Here is a 19,585-nt window from a genome sequence, read left to right as displayed (position 1 = left end):
AAGAAGGAATAGTAGATACACTAGGTCTCCTTGGTACAGGTTGAAACTTTCTTAATAAGGCCCAAGAAACATAATAAATCAGAGAAAGTCTGGATAAGTGGCACTGCATTAAACTGCAAAGCTTCTGTAGGGCAAAGGACATAGCAAATTAACTAGAAAGCCTACAGAGTGGGAGAAACCCTTCACTAACCATACAACAGACAAAGACCTCATATCTAAAATATATCAACAGCTCAAAAAATTGAATCACTCCAAAACTAATCTCCAAAGAAACAACCATCCCTTTAAAAGATGGGCCAAAGACTTAAAGAGAGTCTTCTCTGAACAAGAAACAAAAATGGCCTATAGACACATGAAGAAATGCTCGACATCTCTGGTTATAAAAGAAATGCAAGGGGCAGGCGAGTTTGGCCTGGTGGTAGAGTGCTCGCCTCACATGCACGAAGACCCAGGTTCAATTCCTCGGTACCACATACATAGAAAAAAGCCAGAAGTGGTGCTGAGACTCAAGTGGTAGAGTGCTAGCCTTGAGAAAGTCCAAGGTCAGTGCTCAGGCCCTGAGTTCAAGGCCCAGACTGGCAAAAAAAAAAAAAAAAAAAAGAAAGAAATTCAAATCCCTGAGCATTTTGTTCAAGGCCATCTCGCTACCACTTTGAGGCACAGCTCTACTTTGTTTTGGGGTGGTTAATTGGAGACAAGAGTCTCTGACTTCCCTGCCAGTGGCTTATATATGTAATCCCAGCTACTCAGGAGCCTGTGGTCTGAGGAGTGTCCATGAGACACTTAGCTCCAATTAACCACCAAAAAGTCAGAAGTGGAGCTGTGGCTCAATTGCTAACATAGAGGCAATAGCTTTTTAGCACAAAAGCTGAAGGACGGCTCCCAGGCACTACGTTCAAGTCCCAGAGTCAGCACAAAACAAAAACAAAAACACTCTTAAGAGAGGAAAAGAAAGACGCATTGCCTATATTCATCTGATCATACAAAATAACATTTGTAGGGTGTTTTCTCTTTTGGACTTTTTGTTTTCTATTCCTTTGTTTTCTTATTTGTCTATATGTCTTTGGAAATGTAAGAGGAGGCACAGAAATGGAGGGACAAAGGGTAAACAATGCAACAATGATACTGTTTTGAAAAAGAGCCATATGGGCTATAACGTGGTCTAGTGGTAGAGTGCTTGTCTAGCATGCATGAAGCCCTGGGTTCAAATACTCAGTACCACATACACAGAAAAAGCCAGAAGTGGCACTATGGGTCAAGTGGCAGAGTGTGCTAGCACTTGAGCAGAAAGTGCCCAAGGACAGTGCCTAGGCCCTGAGTTCAAGCCCCAGGACTGGCAAAAAAAAAAAAAAAAAAAAAAAAAAAGAAAGAAAAAGAAAATAGCCTTACAATTTGTGGATGGACTAGGGAAAAACTGATGACATTGCCCGAAAAGATTGTACTCTCTGCCTGACTTATGTAACTAACCCCTCTGCGTTTTTTTTTTTTTTTTAGCATTTTCCAATAAAAATAATAAATGCAACAACAACGAAAGAGTCTTTGCTTATGTGGCACCATAAACTATGCTTAAGAATTAGTGAATCTATTATCTATTGTTTCAAAGACACTAATTTACCAAAATATCTGAAAACACTTTTTGTTACAAACCTCACGTCAGCAGAATATCTTTCTGTCCCCAAACATGAAATTGAATGAATGCTAACAATCAAGATCTAGCTGAAAAAAAAATGTCCTTAAACTGAACTTTCAAAATTATGCTTATCTTAATTCGTATGGTTTAATTATTTGGTTATAAAATTAAACAACTGCATTAATGAATCAATGTCATATTTTGAGAAAGATTTGTTCAACATATATTGAAAATAATATGTGACAATTTGTATGTCATGCTTGCAAAACAGAGGCTTTAAATCCTATATTATATGTAGAAGTTGTTAGCCATTCTAAGGGTACAATAAGAGATTGTTGTTCATAGTGTAATAAATTGATACTCCCTCATCATGCTTTTTTTTTTGCACATTGTCAGAACCTTGGACCTTAATCTTATTCTTTGACTGATGGTAGCAACCGGGGAAAGAACACTTGTATTGTTTGGGATAGTCACATCTGTTTGACTTGATTCAGTTGAGGGTATTTGCATATTCTTAAGTATTTTTTCTGAGAGGGCTTAAATCCTCCTCAAGTGCTTGATTCATTTTTGAAATTCATTCATAAAGTATCTACATGCTCTAATTGTTCTGTGTAATATTGCTATACATAATGTGACAGATAAAACCACATTGTAAAGCAAGATATTTTCCAGAGATGATATATTAAATTTTTACTTATTCTACAGGACAGAAACATTATGTTTTTAAGAAGTATTATTATTATTATTATTATTGGAATAATTATTCCAATAATATTGGTAGAAATACTTCTATTTTAGCCTCTGCTTATTTTATAAGGTTATTGAGGCACAAATTTCTTAACTTGTGCAAGGTCATATAGCTTAGAAATTAAGCCTCAAATGTTGCTTTCAACAACCATATCAGTCAATTTTAAATAATAATATATCACCTCAGATCTATATAATTGCAGTTTATCATACATCTAAGAATTTCCCCTTACTATTAGAACACATAAGATTATACCTTGTCATCATACCTCTCTAGAATTTACAGGGAATATAGTACCTAATTAATCCCAATCAGTATTTTAGTTCTTGGTTTGATAGGCAGTTATTCTTTTAAAAAATGTATTAAACTTAACAGCTTATAAGTGGACTGTTTAAATACCCAGGTACCAAATAGATTTCATTTTGTGTTCTGTTCCTAATGAATTGGTGGCTGTGTTGGAAAGAATTTTGAGATCTGCTATGGTTAGTTTACAGTGTTGCTAGGTAAATGAGATTAGAGAAACTGATTCTTGCAAAATGTGGGTGATCTTAGGGAAGAGAAAATTATGGACTGTGATGTCAGCAACAGCCTTAAATGGAAATAAGACTCAAATCATATGATAGAGAATTAATATGCTATAAGTTCAAATATCAGTATCTCAAAAGAATTCATAATTCAATTATTATTTGATTTTATTACTGGCTATTAACAAAGCTAAGTTATCTAAGGTTTTTTTTTTTTTCTTTCTTCCTTCCTTCTTCTAGGAATCCCCTTCTGGTCGAAGGAAAGCTCTTGCTACCAGCAGCATCAACATGAAGCAGTATGCAAGCCCTATGCCAACTCAAACTGATGTCAAGTTAAAATTCAAGCCATTGTCTAAAAAAGTTGTTTCTGCCACTCTCCAGTTTTCGTTATCTTGTATTTTCCTTCGGGAAGGAAAAGCCACGTGAGCTTTTTAAATTTTTTTTCCATTGACATTGTGTTTCAAAAAAATCTTAGATAATAGCTTTGTACTGAGTAAATGGCAAAGTTGAATATGCTAGAGCATACCAATCATTCTTATCATTCTTTGTTTTAGAGGCTGAATACAGTGAATTAATTTTTTTTGTGTGTGTGTGGTTCATGGGGCTTGAACTCAGCCTGGACACTGTCCCTGAGCTCTTCAGCTCAAGGCTACTGCCCTACCCTTGAGCCAAGCCCCACTTCCCATTTCTTAGTGATTAATTGGAGATAAGAGTCTCAGGTCCTTTTGTGCCCTGACTGGCTTTGAACCTTGGTCCTCAGATCTTAGCCTCCTGAGTAGCTAGGATTATAGGTGTGAGCAAATAAATTAATTTTTATTTATAGATATACCATTGATTTCAGAGAATGAACAATAAATACAAAAATGACTGTAGCTAGCTTAGTAGTGGATTGGGAATTATAGGATATCAGAAGTATTCATTTTATAGGTTAATGTCTCCAGTGTAGCAGCCTTTACTCTGAAGAGCTGTTTGATGCTAAGAAATGAGATGAAAAGAATTAAGGGAACTTTTGCCAATTCATATTTCTTGTCCCAGCCTTCCAAAAATTGTTTAGGAAGGTATAGTCATATGAAGAATCTATTGTAATTATTTTCCTTTTCAAAAATCAGTTTACATGGGCTCGGTGGTGTTAGCCCGTAGGCCCAACTTCGAGAAGCCTGAGACAATAGAACCATTTGAGTCCCAGGAAGCCAAAAATATTTCTCCCAAACCAAATATTATCTTAGATGTGGAATAATCATTACACTAAAGTTTCTAGATGCAGAAGTCTCTTAAAAAGAGTACAATTCTGAGCTTGGTAGGTTGATGCATTTCTGTATTCCAAAAGCTGAGGCAGAAGGACTGCAATTTTTTTTTTTTGTAGGTCATGGGGCTTGAACTCTGGGCCTGGGTGTTGTCCTTGAGCTCTTCAGCTCAAGGCCACTTCCCTACCCTTGAGCCAGACCCCACTTCCAGAGGTTAATTGGTGATAAGAGCCTCCAGTCCTTTTGTGCCTGGGCTGGCTCTCAACCTTGATCCTCAGATCTCAGCCTCCTGAGTAGCTAGAATTACAGGTGTGAGCCACCTCACCCAGCAAGGATTGCAATTTTTAAGCTAACTTAGGTTACATAGTGGGACCTTGTCTATTATAAATAAACAATTCTCTCTTAGTAAAAAATCTAACTAAATTAATATGAATATACATAAAGCAGGGAATAAAAAGTGACATTCTCTCTGGTCACTGTATTTGGGGATTAATGCATGCTACAGGTATAATTAGTAGGTACTTGGTTGGCGTGGAAGATGAAGGAATACAGTATAAATAGAAATCCTGTGCCTAGAATTTCATATTAAAGGTGAAGGGGAAATGCAACTATGAACATTTAAGTCTGTCTGAATTACAGTTCTGAGCATATTTGGTCAATTGGAATATGGCTACTATAATTGGCTATGTCTACTTGACTGATAAGGTTGGATTTTGTCATTCAAAATAAGATTTTGACACTCATGTATGTGACAGCAAATGACTTGGTAGTTGAAACTATGCACCTCCTCTCTGGAAAATCATATTTTAAGTGAATGTGGTTAGTGAGACAGTCTAGAATGGAAATATTTTAAAAAATAAAACCTTACCCTGAAGTTTAAGCAAAAAGGAAAGGAAAGGAAACACAGAAAGAAGAGAGAAAACAAATTCAGAGAAAATCTTTTGAGGGTGGACTTCCTTCCACTGGGCAGAAACTGTAAGTGAATCAGCAACATTTGCTGTAATCTGTGTGAGAGGAAATTCAGCTCAACCAAATGTCTCAATTTCATCTGAGTAAGAATTTTCTCAACATTCTACACTCCCTCTCCACCTCCTCTTCCTTGCCTCCTCACCATCTACCCTATCAAAAATGTTCAGGGTTAAAATTTGAGGAAATTAAAATTATAAAATTAGTAAGCAGGTTAACATTTTACAAATAATATGTTTTAAGCTTATATCTCTAGTATTTATTATTAATGAGAGATCTATAAGAATCTCATATGATATATTACAACTTTTTTGTTTTTAAAGATTCAGTCATGAAATTTATTTGAAAGAGAGTAAAAGAGGTAACTCTAACTTATTTGAAATAAAATGTGAACAACTTTTAAAAACTAGTTCATTTGGGGCTGGGAGCATGGCCTAGTGGTAGAGTGCTTGCCTAGCATGCACAAAGACCCAGGTTCTGTTCCTCAGTACCACATATACAGAAAAAGCCAGAAGTGGTGCTGTGGCTCAAGTGGTGGAGTGCTAGCCTTGAGGAATACCCAAGGACAGCGCTCAGGTCCTGATTTCAAGCCCCAGGACTGACAAAAAAAACAAAACAAAACAACAACAAAAAAACCTGGCTCATTTGCAAAGTCATATTGTGTTTAGATAAAGAAATGTTAATAAACATATTAAAACAAGTATTATAATTTTGCTGTCTGAATGTGGAAGAAATCTATCAAGTTGAAAACTAATTTGTTGATAACATGTTAGAAAAATGTTATTCACTGTTAGTTTACTTGAAATTTAAGATAATAGCAAATCAAAAAATTTGACTTTTATGCAAATCTTATAAATTTATATTTAAAGTACTGATTAAAAATTGTATTTTATCAATGTATGATTTGTCACTCTTAATACACTGTGGATACATTTTCGTTTTATTATTTATTTTTTTTGCCAGTCCTGGGGCTTGAACTCTGGGTCTGAGCTTCTTTGTGCTCAAGGCGAGCACTCTACCACTTACTTGAGTCAAAGCTCCACTTGTGGTTTTCTAATGGTTAATCAGAAATAAGAGTCTCACAAACTTTCCTACCTGGGCTGGCTTTGAACTGCAATCCTCAGATCTCAGCTTACTGAGTAGCTAGGTTCACAGGTGTGAGCTACCTGCACTCAGCTCTATTTTTCATTTTATAATTTTATAAGGCTAGAATTTGTTTTATAAGGTGGCTTTGTTTTTTTTTCCTGTAGTTTTTTTTTAACTTTTGGGACATGACACCTTTGAAAAAATTGCCCATTTAAGTAAAATTTAAGTATTTACTGAGGTTTGCTACTTTCCTTCCTTCCGACTCATAAACTCAAAAGGGTTCATGGACTTTCAAAGTGTCAATACTTTAAACTATAGCTTATAGCTCACTGATTTATACTGTAGTACTGGTTTTTTGAAACAAGTTTATGTTTCTAGGCTTCATGATTCATACCTGAATTCTATGAAGAAAAATTTTCAATTAAATTAGTTTGACTTTTTTTTACTAATTAAACCTAAATCATTGAAAAAATTAATATGTGCTTAGGTTTTTCCCAATATTGTTATATAGCAATTAGAAAAACTGATTTGCTTATCCTATATTAAAATATATTATTAGAGATTTGGTATTCCATATCTAAGTGCTTATGATCAGAAGATTTCAAATGTTTTTTCAAATGGTGTAATATTTTCATATATATTCTAAGAAGTCTTAAGGATGAGAGCCAAGTCTAAATATAAAATTCATTTGTGTTTTATATACCTTATGTACATAACCTAAAAATAATTTCATATAACATTTTGAATTCATCTGGAGATTGACTGAGATCCATCCAGGAGGGCAAGTATAGAATTTTCCATGTGTGGCATTCTGTCAGCATTCAAAAACTTTTGGAGTTTGGAATGTTTTAGATTACAGACTTCCACATTAGGAATGTTTGACTTGTAGTTTCATAAGACAGTTTTTCAAGCAATGTCATCTAATGAATTGTGTATTATATTTTGAATAATTGATGTAGGGATGAAGATATGCAAAGTTTGGCTAGTTTGATGAGCATGAAGCAGGCTGATATTGGCAATTTAGATGACTTTGAAGAAGACAATGAAGATGATGATGAGAACCGTGTGAACCAAGAGGAAAAAGCGGCAAAAATTACAGGTTTGGATTTTTTTGTGTTGTGGGGTGGGTTGGGTGGTTTTACTTGCATTTGAAGTTTACTCTTTTTCTGTGCAGTTGAAAATTTCATTTGTATTATCTTCCAAGAAAACACAATTCCACTAAGCTTTCTTTTATTTTTATTTTTTATGTAAGGCTTTCTAATACAATGTATCATTTAGCTCTCTGAAAAAAATTAAATTATATTTTATTGTCAAGGTGATGTATAGAGGCCTTACAGTTACATTGTCAGGTAGTGGGTAGATTACTTCTTGAACATTGATACTCCTTCCCATGTTTTTTTCCCACTTTCCTTCCCCCCACCACCTCCCAATCATCTTGTTTTTCCCCTTCCCTTTTCTATTTCAAATAAATAAACATACACACAATATACCAGGCACCAAAGTCATGTAAACTAACATGAGATAAACCATACCAGGAAAAAAAGAGAAAAAAAATAAACTTCACATAGTATATTAAGAACAACAGGGGCCAGGAGTTTGGCCTAGTGGTTAAAGTGCTTGCCTAGCATGCACGAAGACCCAGGTTCGATTCCTTGGTACCACATACACAGAAAAAAGCTGGAAGTGGTGCTGAGGCTCAAGTGGTAGAGCTCTAGCCTTGAGAAAGTCTCAAGGACAGTGCTCAGGCCCTGAGCTCAAGCCCACAACGATAAGCCTCTTGTTTCCATATCCTGTTGTTCATTTAACTTATCCTCATCACACTCTGAAAATTTTGCATGCTAATTATCACTTAGTAGATTTTAACATCAAGTTCAATATTACTCAAAAGACAAATGAAGCAGGGGATAATCTTGAATTACAGGGTAAAGCAACCTAAATGTGCTTATTCTTTTGTAAGTGTGTGGATGAAATGCATACTTTTTTTTTTTTGGTCAGTTGTGGTCTTGAACTCTGAGCTTGGGCATTATCCCTGAGCTCTTCAGCTCAATACTAATTAATACTCTACTACTGAGCCACAGAACCACTTCCAGTTTTCTGGTGGTTAATTGGAGATAAAAGTCTCACAAACTTTATTGCCTGGGCTGACTTTGAACCACCATCCTCAAATTTCAGCCTCCTGAGTAGCTAGGATTAAAATATATTCTTTTAAACATTTTTTATACTTTCATTTTGAATAGATTTATTTTTCCCTTCCTATCTTCTCTTTTTATTGTTATTATAAAGGTGATGTACAGAGGGGTTACAGTTACATAATTCAGGTAAAGAGTACATTTCTTTTTGGACATGTCACCCCTTTCCCACTCTCCCACCCCTCCCCACTCTCTCTCTTCCTCTCCCTCTCTGTTTTTCCCTCCCATCTGGACCCACAAGTTGTATAGTTCATCTCTTCTGATTGTATATGTTTTGCTACTTTTAGATTTTTGATAGAGTAATTCAAGAGTTACAGTGTGATTCAGAAGTTCTGTCTTTCATTTTTGAATCGCATTCTAATAAAAACTGTAAATATTCACATTGAAATTAAAATAGAATTTCACTGTATTTTTGTAAGATGAGAGATGCAAAATGATTCTCTTTATTTCATCCTTCGTTACCACTCCTTCCTGGCTACCAATACATTTATTTCAATAACACTTTTTTCTAATATAAACATTAGCGTTTGGTTTATATTTCATAACAATGTCAGCAACAAGCACAGTACTCTGTGTTTTTTTTTAATGCACATCTTTTCTATCTTTGAGCTCTTTTTGTTGTTGCTGAGTTTTTGATCATTTGTTAGTTGGAGTATACTTTTAGGATAAATAGGTGTCCTTCTAATGCCACCTATAACCTTCCACCTTGTCTTTTTTTTTAAAGTAGCGCTGGGTGTGAATTCAGATTCTTGCCCTTGCTAAGTAGATAATATGCCACTTAAGCCATGGCCCTAGCTCACCATGCCTTACATTTCTTGGCCTGCTATAACAAAATACCTTAGATTAAGTAACTTATAAACAACAGAATTTATTGCTCACAGGTATGGAGGCTAGAAAGTCAAGATCAAGGAGCTGGCAGATTCGATGTCAGGTAAAGGGCTGTTTCTCAAGGATAGCATCTTCTTTGTGTATTCACATAGCAAAAGGGCAAAGAAAAGGAACAAACTCAAACTCATTCTCTGAAACTTTTTTTTTCCAGTCCTAGGGGCTGAACCCAGGGCTGGGTACTGTCCTTGGGCTTTCTCAAGGTTAGAGCTCTACCACTTGAGTCACAGCACCAGCTTTTTTGTGTATGTGGTACTGAGGGATAGAACCCAAGGCTTCATGCATGCTAGGCAAGCACTCTGCTACTAGGCAACACTGCCAACCTTTCTGACACTCTTTTTTTTTTTTTTTTTGCCATTCTGGGGACTTGATCTCAGGGCCTGAGCACTGTCCTTGGGCTTTCCTCAAGGCTAGTGCTCTACCACTTGAGCCACAGCACCACTCCCAGCTTTTTTCTATGTATGTGGTACCGAGGAGTCGAATCCGGGTGTTCATGCATGCTAGGCAAGCACTATACAACTAGGCCAAACTCCCAGCCTCTGAAATTCTTATAAGAATTAAGAGGAGATGCCTCATGACCTGATGATAACTTTTCAAAAAATCCTATCTCTTAGCACCATTGTCTTAGAGGTTAATTTCCAGCATGAATTTTTTGGTGATAACAACATTTAGACCATAGCATATCTGTCTTTTAAATTTAAATTTTATGTTTATGTAACTCTTAGAAGCATTTCATACTGTCTCTAATGGCTTGACTACTCCAATTTTTATGAATACTGTGCCATTTACAAATGTAGCATGAGCATTTATAATTCCAGTAGGATATTAATTTTTATCTTTTACTTAGAGACTGTGATTTGCTCTTTGTAGATAGCTTTTGGCTGGGCACTGGTGGCTTACACAGAAGGCTGAGATCTGAGGATTGCTATGTGAAGCCAGCTTGGACAAGAAGTCCTTGAGACTCTTATCTCCAATAAGTTATCAAAAAATAGCTAGAAGTAGAACTGTGGCTCAACTGGTAGAGCATTACCCTTGAGCAAAAGAAGCTCAGGGACCATGTATAGGCCCCAAGTTCAAGCCCTAGGCTGGCAGAGAGAGAGAGAGAGAAAGAGAGAGAGAGAAAGAGAAAGAGGGCAGAGGGAGGGAGGGAGGGGCAAACAAATAAATAACTAAATGTCAATCAGTAGTACTTAAATGGGAAGTAAAAATCAAACATGTTCATAGTTATTTTGAGCAGTGTTATGCTGTTTGATCATACAATTTTTAAAATTTTGCAATTCTACATGGGAATTTAAAATTGAAGAATTGTATCTATTCATTTTAAGCAGTGATGTACTGTTTGATCAGAGCAATTATTTAAAAATTTTATAAATTCTTTATTGAAATTGAAAAGTAAAAGTATTTTAAGTAAAACATATTTAGTGAAAACATCAGTGATAAACATTCAATAATAATGTGATTGTATGATTAAATCCTCGTTGTCTAAAAATATACCTATTTCTAACATTCCTGTTAGAGTAGTAACTATCCTTCATATCACTGGCCCTAATGTAAAAAATTATTTATTTGTGATCCTTTAAGATTTCTTTACAGTGATACTATTTTGTGTGTGTAAGAGTGTGTGTGGGTGTGTGTTGAATCTGGGGACTTGGCTCTTTTGTTCAAGGCTAGCATTCTACCATTAGAGGTACACTTTGATTTAATGCTACTACTGTGTTACTATTTACCTGCTTTTATTTTTTTATGAAATTCTGTCAGTTATTCTAATTTTTTCATCTAACTGAAAGACCACAGCAAATAATAAAGCTTCTTTCTTTCTTTTTCTTTTTTTTAAATTTATTTATTTATTTATTTATTTATTTATTTATTTATATTGGACGTGGTGCTGTGGCTGAAAGTGGTAGCATGATAGCCTTGAGCTGAAGAGCTCTGGACAGCACCCAGGCCTAGAATTCAAGCTCCACGAACAACAACAAAAAAAAGAAAAAAAATTACATTTTTCTCTATTTCCCCATCTAAGCTTGGAAAAACATTTCTAGGAATTATTTTGCTTTTACAGAATGACACCTAAGGGCTATTCATTTTTTATTAAAATTTGTTAGATGTACTTTAATGGACAGTATTTGATCAGTATTTGAATAGAATATATTCCTAAACTTAATCTTTCCTAGAAATGGATAAGAGGTGTAAAGTTTCTATATTGGGACTGATAAAAATTATGTTTTGTTCTGTGCAAGACAAACACATTTTAAAAGTAGTTCTCAGAAAGAAACCTTTTTATTGATGTGGCACAAATATCTACATTCTGTAGAAATTTAACACAAGTGAATGAGCAGTTAGAGATTTTAATTACAATTGGAGATTCCTGAAACAGAGTAAGAGTAGAGATCTTGGAGATGGAGAAAAACAAAGGCTTCTAGTATAATATTTACTGCAGCCCATAGTAGAAATTATTTAATTTCAAAATAAACATTGCTTCTGTGCATATGATTAACTTGTGAGATTGCTTCAAAAAAGGTTTGGCAATATGCATAGTTTGGGAATTCATTTTGTCTTTTTTGCTTGTTTTATTTTTGTCATGCTAGGGATTGAACTCAGTGCCTCTCACATGGTAGGCAAGTAATAGACTACTAAGCTTCATCTATAGCTCCCATTTTATGTTTCTGAATAAACACCAACAGGAAGAGATAAAAAGTCTCCTGCACCGTTTAATATACCCTGAAAACTTAAGTCTAAACTTGATTTTTCAAACACTATTGAAAAACTCAGAAAAGATGAAACATCTGAGAAACCCATGGTTTTTTACAAAGATGGTTATAATTTCTTCCAAAGATTATTATCAGATTTACTTAGACCTAGTTGACCTAAATAGGGAAAATGTAGCATTATATTATTATATTCACTGAGAAGGACCATTAGACAAGATCAGAGCTTTTTTTTCTTCCACAGACGACCTCATGGTATACTAGGTACTATTTTTTTTTTTCCAGTCCTGGGCTTGAGCTCAGGACCTGAGCACTGTCCTTGGACTTTCTCAAGGCTAGAGCTCTACCACTTGAGCCTCAGCACCACTCCCAGCTTTTTTCTATGTATGTGGTACCGAGGAATTGAACCTGGGTCTTCATGCATGCTAGGCAAGCACTTTAACCACTAGGCCAAACTCCCGGCCCTACTATTCTTTGTCTTCTACTGTCAAGTGACAATTTAAATGTCCATGAGATAAGGTCAAGTGATTGCCTTGGCTAAAAATTCTCATGTAATACAAGAACTAATATTTTAGGTTCATAGGTATAGCTTTCAAGTTCACAGAAAGGGTATGGCCAGTTGAGTTTCTGAGAAGCTTCAAGCTATAGTCTTCCACCATCAATATGCCCCATTCAGTCTTCCCATCCAGAGACAATGTATCAGCCAGGATTCATTTTTATCATAAGCAAAATTGTCTGGAGTTTGTTAATCCTTTTCCTATAGTTAATTTGGGAGAAAGAAGAGAGACTGACATATTGGCTACCTTCAGGGAACAAACTCTAACAGCACAGATGGTAGTAGAGGAGATACCAGTTACAGATTTGAAGAGCTAGAATTGATGATGGTGTGACTGAGCTTTCTGAGATTAGATGTCCTACTTTCTAAGGCTAAGAGTAAGAAAAGTAGGTCTTATACCTTTGATTAGAAGGTACCTTAGAATTAACATGAAATTCTGGGCAGAGAATCCATTAATTTGCTCCTGGCTTTCACTTGAACATTTATACTTCAGCACCTAGAACATTGATAACAAAATGGTAGATTTGCTGTGGACTCAATAAAAGGAAAAAATATATGGCCACATATTTTGGAGAATCGCTTAAAGGATAAACATTTCTAGACAATTACCTCTGTTATTTATCATTGAAGTTTGGAGGAAGACAAGAAGTAGGGCATTTCTGATCTTTTTTCTTTTTTTTTACCCATCCTGAGGCTTGAACTCTGGGGCCCGGGTGCTGTTCCTGAGTCTCTTTGTGCTCAAGACTAGTGCTCTACCACTTGAGCCATAGCATCAATTCTGGCCTTTTCTGATTAGTTTGTTGGAGATAAACTTGGGCCTTTCCTGCCTGAGCTGGTTTTGAACTGTGATCTTCAGATCTCAGCCTCCTGAGATGCTAGGATTACAGTTGTAAGCCACCAGCACCCAGCACATCATTGGACTAAAAAGGTTTAGGAGGTGCCCAGGGTACTTCTTTATAAAGGAATTTGAAATCTTAAGATGAATGACCAAAGACAGAGGAATATTTTTCACAATATTTAGAAGTCATCTTGGTAAAGCAGTAGATTATTGTAGATTCATTTTGCTTTCTGCTCCTCCTGTTAAATGCCAGTGTTGCCTTACTTGTGAATATTAGGTTATTTTAAAGAAGAACCAGAAGGCAATAGTCTGAATATCAAAATGAGTTCTGTCAGGATTTATCCTAGGGATTTAAGGTTACTTTAACCATATTTATACAATAACAGGTGAATTTTTAAAATCTAGATGGTGAGTATAGGATTTAAAAAAATATTTTCATGTGTGCTTCTATGGGGCTTGAACTCCTAACCTCATGATCGCACTTTGTTTTTTCCCCCTCCCAGCTGGTTGGTGCTCTATCACTTGAGCCCCTGGCTCTTTATTGGTTAATTCCAGATAAAACCATATCAGATTTGTCTGCAAGGTTGGCTTGTAACCTCAGTTCTCAGATCTCAGCCACCTGAGTAGCTGGAATTATATGTATATGTCATCAGGGCCAGGCTGAATTTAATTTCGATAAGCAAATCTGTGAAAAGCCACAGCTAACATTGCACTTTCCCCTAAATGTTGGGAGCAAAGAAAATATGCTTCATTCTCACTACTTACGTTCTGGCAAACTAGAAATTCCAGCAAAGTCATAAGAGATCAGTATAGGAAAATCTGCATGTTCCATATGTGAACAATAAACATTTAGAAAATGAAGTTAACAAAATAAGCCAGGCACCACCACCCTGTGACCCTAGATATTTGGGAGCTGTGATATGGAGGATCTGGAGGAGGCTTAAAACCAACCTGAGCAGAATAGTCAGCCTCTCTTTCTCAAAAAAAAACAACAAAAACCTGGAAAAAAATGATAATTAAAAAAATAAAATAAAAAGGGCTGGGAGGTAGCCTAGTGGTACAGTGCTTGCCTAGCATGCACCAAGCCCTGGGTTTGACTACTTGGTACTACATACACAGAAAGAGCTGGAAGTGGTGCTGCTGTATGTAAGGAAATGTACTCATTCCCTGATTTATGTAACTATAATTCCTCTGTGTATCACCTTTATAATGAAATAGAGCAAAATTTTAAGAAAGAAAGAGATAAAGCATATTGTTTTTATTTTAGAAACTATAAAGCATAGCATCTCCTATATAATTATTATGAAATATGCCTTATACTTGTTTGCCTTGTAAACATCTGTTGGCTTACAACATACACTAAATGCAAGTTATACGGTTTTAAAAAGTACTTGGTGTTAGAACTACAAGACGAACATATCATAAAGGCACAAATATTGAATTTTATTTTTTATATATTGACTAATTATGTGAAATGCCAACAGAAATTCAAGTCTGTCACTTAGTATATATTGAGAATTACCTTCATTCGTAGGTGTGTACATTAAGCCAGGAGACTTGATTAATTCTTCCAGGAAGAGCACATTTAACATGGCGCAGGTAAGGAGAGTAACACATATGGAAAGATCCCAGGAAATAACAATAATTAAGAGACTGAAAAAAGTAATTTTTAAAAGACTGAATTATCAGAGATATGAGGAGGAATAGAAGATACTAGTATGCTGCAAAAAAAATTTCAGGGAGGGAAGGATTGCTTATTCACATGGATGTTACATAAGAACTAAAACTTAATTCCAGTTAGAATATATATTAGTAATTCAGTGAATGCAGATTTAATAAGAATGAATAAAGGTGATGATAAAAGCAGATTTCAATGAGCAGAAGGATTAATGGCAGGTAAGAAATTGATGGCTACTTAGTATGATCCAATCTCAGTACTGCTAAAAAAAAAAATGGTATTAAAAGTAGAGGCATTCTGGGGGCCGGGAGTTTGGCCTAGTGATAGAGTGCTTGCCTAGTATGCACAAGACCCAGATTCAACTCATCAGTACCACATAGAAAAAAGCCAGAAGTGGTGCTGAGGCTAAAGTGGTAGAACTCTTACCTTGAGGAAGTCCAAGGACAGTGCTCAGGCCCTGAGCTCAAGTCCAGGACTGGCAAAAAAAAAAAAAAAGTAGAGGCCTTCTGTAGTTTGTTTATTACTAATAAAGCCAGAAATATTACTTTCATTCATCTGAGTCATTCTAGAATGCCTCAGGGTGCATTTAGCCTGGACTAGCCTTGGTCTAGATCATTTCACTGGAGAAATATACCATACAGAGTAGATTTTCATTTCCAATAGAAGCAGTTTTGTCACACAGTGCCTCATCAAAATCTGTCCCTTAATGTCCTATGTTATCTCTCATCTTTTTTGCTGTCTCTTGGTTATCTCATATTGTTACAGTATTTTACCTTGTTATCTGATATATTGTGTATATATTTGAAATCAGATAGGGAAGGGGGAAAACAAGATGAGGGGCAGGGGGTAAAGGGACGGAAATGAGGACCAAGACATGAGAAAGGGTATCAATGTATGTTAAGTAATACACCTTCTATCTGGTGAATATAATGTAAACCCTTCTATTAATTACAATTAAAAAATATATGGAAAAAAGAAATTGATGGCTACTTTTTAAGATGGTTTTATATGTCCTAACAGAGGATAATGTTGAGGGATTTTTGAAAATTTTTTTATTAGGGAGCAACTTAATCACACTAATAGCCACTGAAGGGAACATGAGGGAATATAAAAGTTACAATGAGAGAGAGCACTCGGTGCCTGCTTGCCTGCCGGAAGCAGCCACTCCTTCCACATTATGAAATGCTGGAGGGTTAAAAATAGCACTATTTAAACCTGCAAATCGAAGATTTACAGGCTTAAATCTTTGAAAAAGTGACATCTTTTGACCTTGATTTTTGCCAGGAAATTGAAGTGTTACTATTTTAGAATGTTTTAAAGTACGATATACTGTTACTAAATCTAGTTATACTTGAGAGAAGAATGAGGATGATGCAAGATTTTTCAGGTATGTTCTAGCTCTAGGCAATGTTTCTTTTAACTCATCCTATAGACTTTCTTAAAAGGAAAAAGCTACCTCTAGTCCATGCTGCCTCCCTGTCCCCTTTTTTGTTCAATGTGATGATCTCTCTTGGTCAGTTTCTATCTTCTTTTACCTTCCTAACAATCAAGGAGAGTTTCAAATTACTTGACCCTTTGCTTTGATTGACTGCCCCTAATTTAGTTTCCCTTCTTGCTCTCACCAATGTAAAGCAAGTTGAGACCAACACATTAACAGTTTTTTTGCTGTGTGGATTTATTGTCCTATTTGAGCAGTAGTAGAGTTGTAGTAGGATAGCAACATTATTTAGAATTATTAGCATTCTCAAAATGTGTAAATTTCCAGTGAGACAGTCTTTAATAAGTAATAAGTAATAAAGTAGTATATAAATATATTGAGCTAAGGTAGTATATTTCCTGGAAAGTTTCCTGTATGGGAAAAATTAAGCAATACATTTTTGTTAAATCTTATTTGTGCTTTTTACCTTTTTTGTAATAAAAGTAAAACAGCAAGAAACTTGGAGAAAGTAGAAAAGTTCTCTTTTAAAAGAAGAAATATATAACAAACTGTTATATATTTTAAGCTGTAGACCCACAAAGCAACTGTCAGTTGAACTATATGGGAAATTTCGCAGGCTATCGCCATTTGAATAAACCCCATTTCAGTGCTAAAATTATTTTCTACAGTCACCCAAAATACAAACCTGACATTTTCCCAGACTCTATCAAATCTTTCTCCTTAATTTATTCTTTAATCAACAAATACTCATAGAGTATTTTCATTCATGAAATGATGGTGTTTCGTCTTGTTTGCATTCCCATTTTTTCAAGTACTAACGCCATGTTGCTGCTTATATTGTTTGTCATACATTGATCTTTCCAAGTACTCCTTGAAACTATGCTTTAAGAGTAAATTTTACATACTTTAGTTTGATCACAATTATCTTCATGATAAAACATTTGCCAACCTTATCTCATTTGCTGTCCCCGTCCTTGGCATCTTAAATCTCAAATAGCTTGTGATTTCTCTGATATATCGTATATTCCTTGCCTTCTTTTTGGTTCCTATGAAATCCTTCCATTTCATCTTTTTATTTTAGTACTAGTAACAGTATTTATTTGTCTTAGCTCAAATGAAGGGAAAAATTCAAGAAATCCTTCTTATCTCATACTGAGTTATGTGCTGCTTCTAGTTTCATATAACCTTCAGTGCTATACCGTCATAACATTTACCATATACTTGATATTGCTACTTGTCTATCTGTGCTACTAAATTATAAAGCTGTAAGAGCAATTACTAGCTCAGGCATGTAATAGGAATTTGATAAATATTTATTAAATAAATGTGTGTCTTTGGAAGTTATATTTTATTATTTGAATTAATGTTTATTTTAATAAAATTGTAAAGAACATTGGCAAAGATAACCAACTCAACTTTTCATTCTGTTAATATGAGTTAAACCTGTACAAGCTGAAGTTAGGAAAGAAGGAAGGATTTCCTTAAGCTAAGGATAAATTTATGAGTAGAAGGACACTGGCATTTAGTGAAAAAAAAAAACAGAATTATTTTGGATTGTTAATGAAGAAATCATTAGAGAAAATAGAGGAAATATTGTAATTTTGTCTTGTAACAGATTGATTTTAATATTATCAGAACAAATGTTCATAGTGTAACTAAAAGTATGGACCAATATTAATATTTTGAAAGTAAGGACTAAGGACTATTATTTCATTATTTCTTACAATGCTTAGTGTATGTTTAAGAAATAATTTCTGTTCTCACTGAGATTAAATATATGAATATAAAATAATTAAAATGTTTTAACTATTCAACAAAACTGTATCTTCAAGCAGTCTATATATATATATATTAAACATATAATATATACATTATTGTTGTTTCTGTCAGTTATGGAGCTTGAACTCTGGGCCTGGGCACTGTCCCTTAGCTCTTCAGCTGAAGGCTATTGCCCTACCCCCTCAGCCACAGTGCCACTTCCCATTTTCTGGTGATTAATTGGAGATAAGAGTTTCATAGACTTAGGTGCTCAGGCTGGCTTTGAACTGTGATCCTCAGATCTCAGCCTCCTAAGTAACTAGGATTACAAGTGTGAGACACAGTGCTCGGCTGAGCACTCAGTATATTTTTTGACCTTGCAATTAAACATCTAGGTATATAGGACAAATAAGTGATACAAATTATACAGTCAATGGTATATATTAATAATGTAGTATGCTGTTTCTGAGAACTAGACTGATAATATATTCAGTCTTCCTACTACCTAATATGTTAGCTCTTAATATTACTTTTTAAAATTCTTATTTTCAAAGTTAAAAGTAACTCATTTGCAAATTTAAGAAATAACAGCTACTGGGGCTGGGAGCAGAGCCTAGTGGTAGAGTGCTTGCCTAGCAAGTGCAAAGCCCTGGGTTCAATTCCCTGATACTACATACTCAGAAAAAGCTGAAAGTGGCACTGTGACTCAAGTAGTAGAATACTAGCCTTGAGCCAAAAATTGTCCAAGGACTGAGCCCAGTTCCTGAGTTCAAGCCCCAGGACTGGCAAAAACAAACAAACAAACAAAAAAACACACAACTACTAACTACTAATGCATACTGCTCATAAGAATAATAATCCTTTAATAGTTGATCTTTGATTGCAATTTTATTTTTTAAAAAATTACAATGGTGGCTCATGTCTGTAATCCTAGCTACTCAAGAGACTGAGATCTGAGGATCAAGGTTCAAAGCCAGCCCAGGCACAAAAGGACGGGAGACTCTTATCTCCAATTAACCTCTAGAAAATGGGAAGTGGGGCTTAGCTCAAGGGTAAGGCAGTAGCCTTGAGCTGAAGAGCTCAGGAAAGTGCCCAGGCTGAGTTCAAGGCCCATGACACACACACACACACACACACACACACACACACACACACACACACACACACACAAATTACAGTGTTACCACGATTGGTAATTAGAAGCAAATCGTATAATTTATTAATGAAGTCCACCTACTGAAATATTGGATACATTGTCTTGGGTCAATATATCAATGTTGAGTCAATGTTGACTTTAAAGTCAACAGTAGAATAAAATGGAGGAATTAATTGTTTAGTCA

General features: G+C 35.3%; 1 protein-coding gene across 1 annotated transcript in view; it reads left to right on the top strand.

Moving 5' to 3' along the window:
* Nucleotides 1-19,585, top strand: part of Ehbp1 (EH domain binding protein 1) — a 283,776-nt gene that overhangs the window by 112,702 nt on the left and 151,489 nt on the right. The window contains exons 6-7 of the mRNA XM_090336837.1: nt 3,143-3,324; nt 7,158-7,297. Coding sequence (XP_090192963.1) covers nt 3,143-3,324; nt 7,158-7,297 — 322 coding nt within the window. The remainder of the gene's footprint in view (nt 1-3,142; nt 3,325-7,157; nt 7,298-19,585) is intronic.

This window comes from Megascapheus bottae, chromosome 7 (genome assembly GCF_031878675.1).
Source record: "Megascapheus bottae isolate mThoBot1 chromosome 7, mThoBot2.hap1, whole genome shotgun sequence".
In the NCBI taxonomy this organism is placed as follows: Eukaryota; Metazoa; Chordata; class Mammalia; order Rodentia; family Geomyidae; genus Megascapheus; species Megascapheus bottae.
This window is presented reverse-complemented; position numbering and strand designations above follow the sequence as displayed.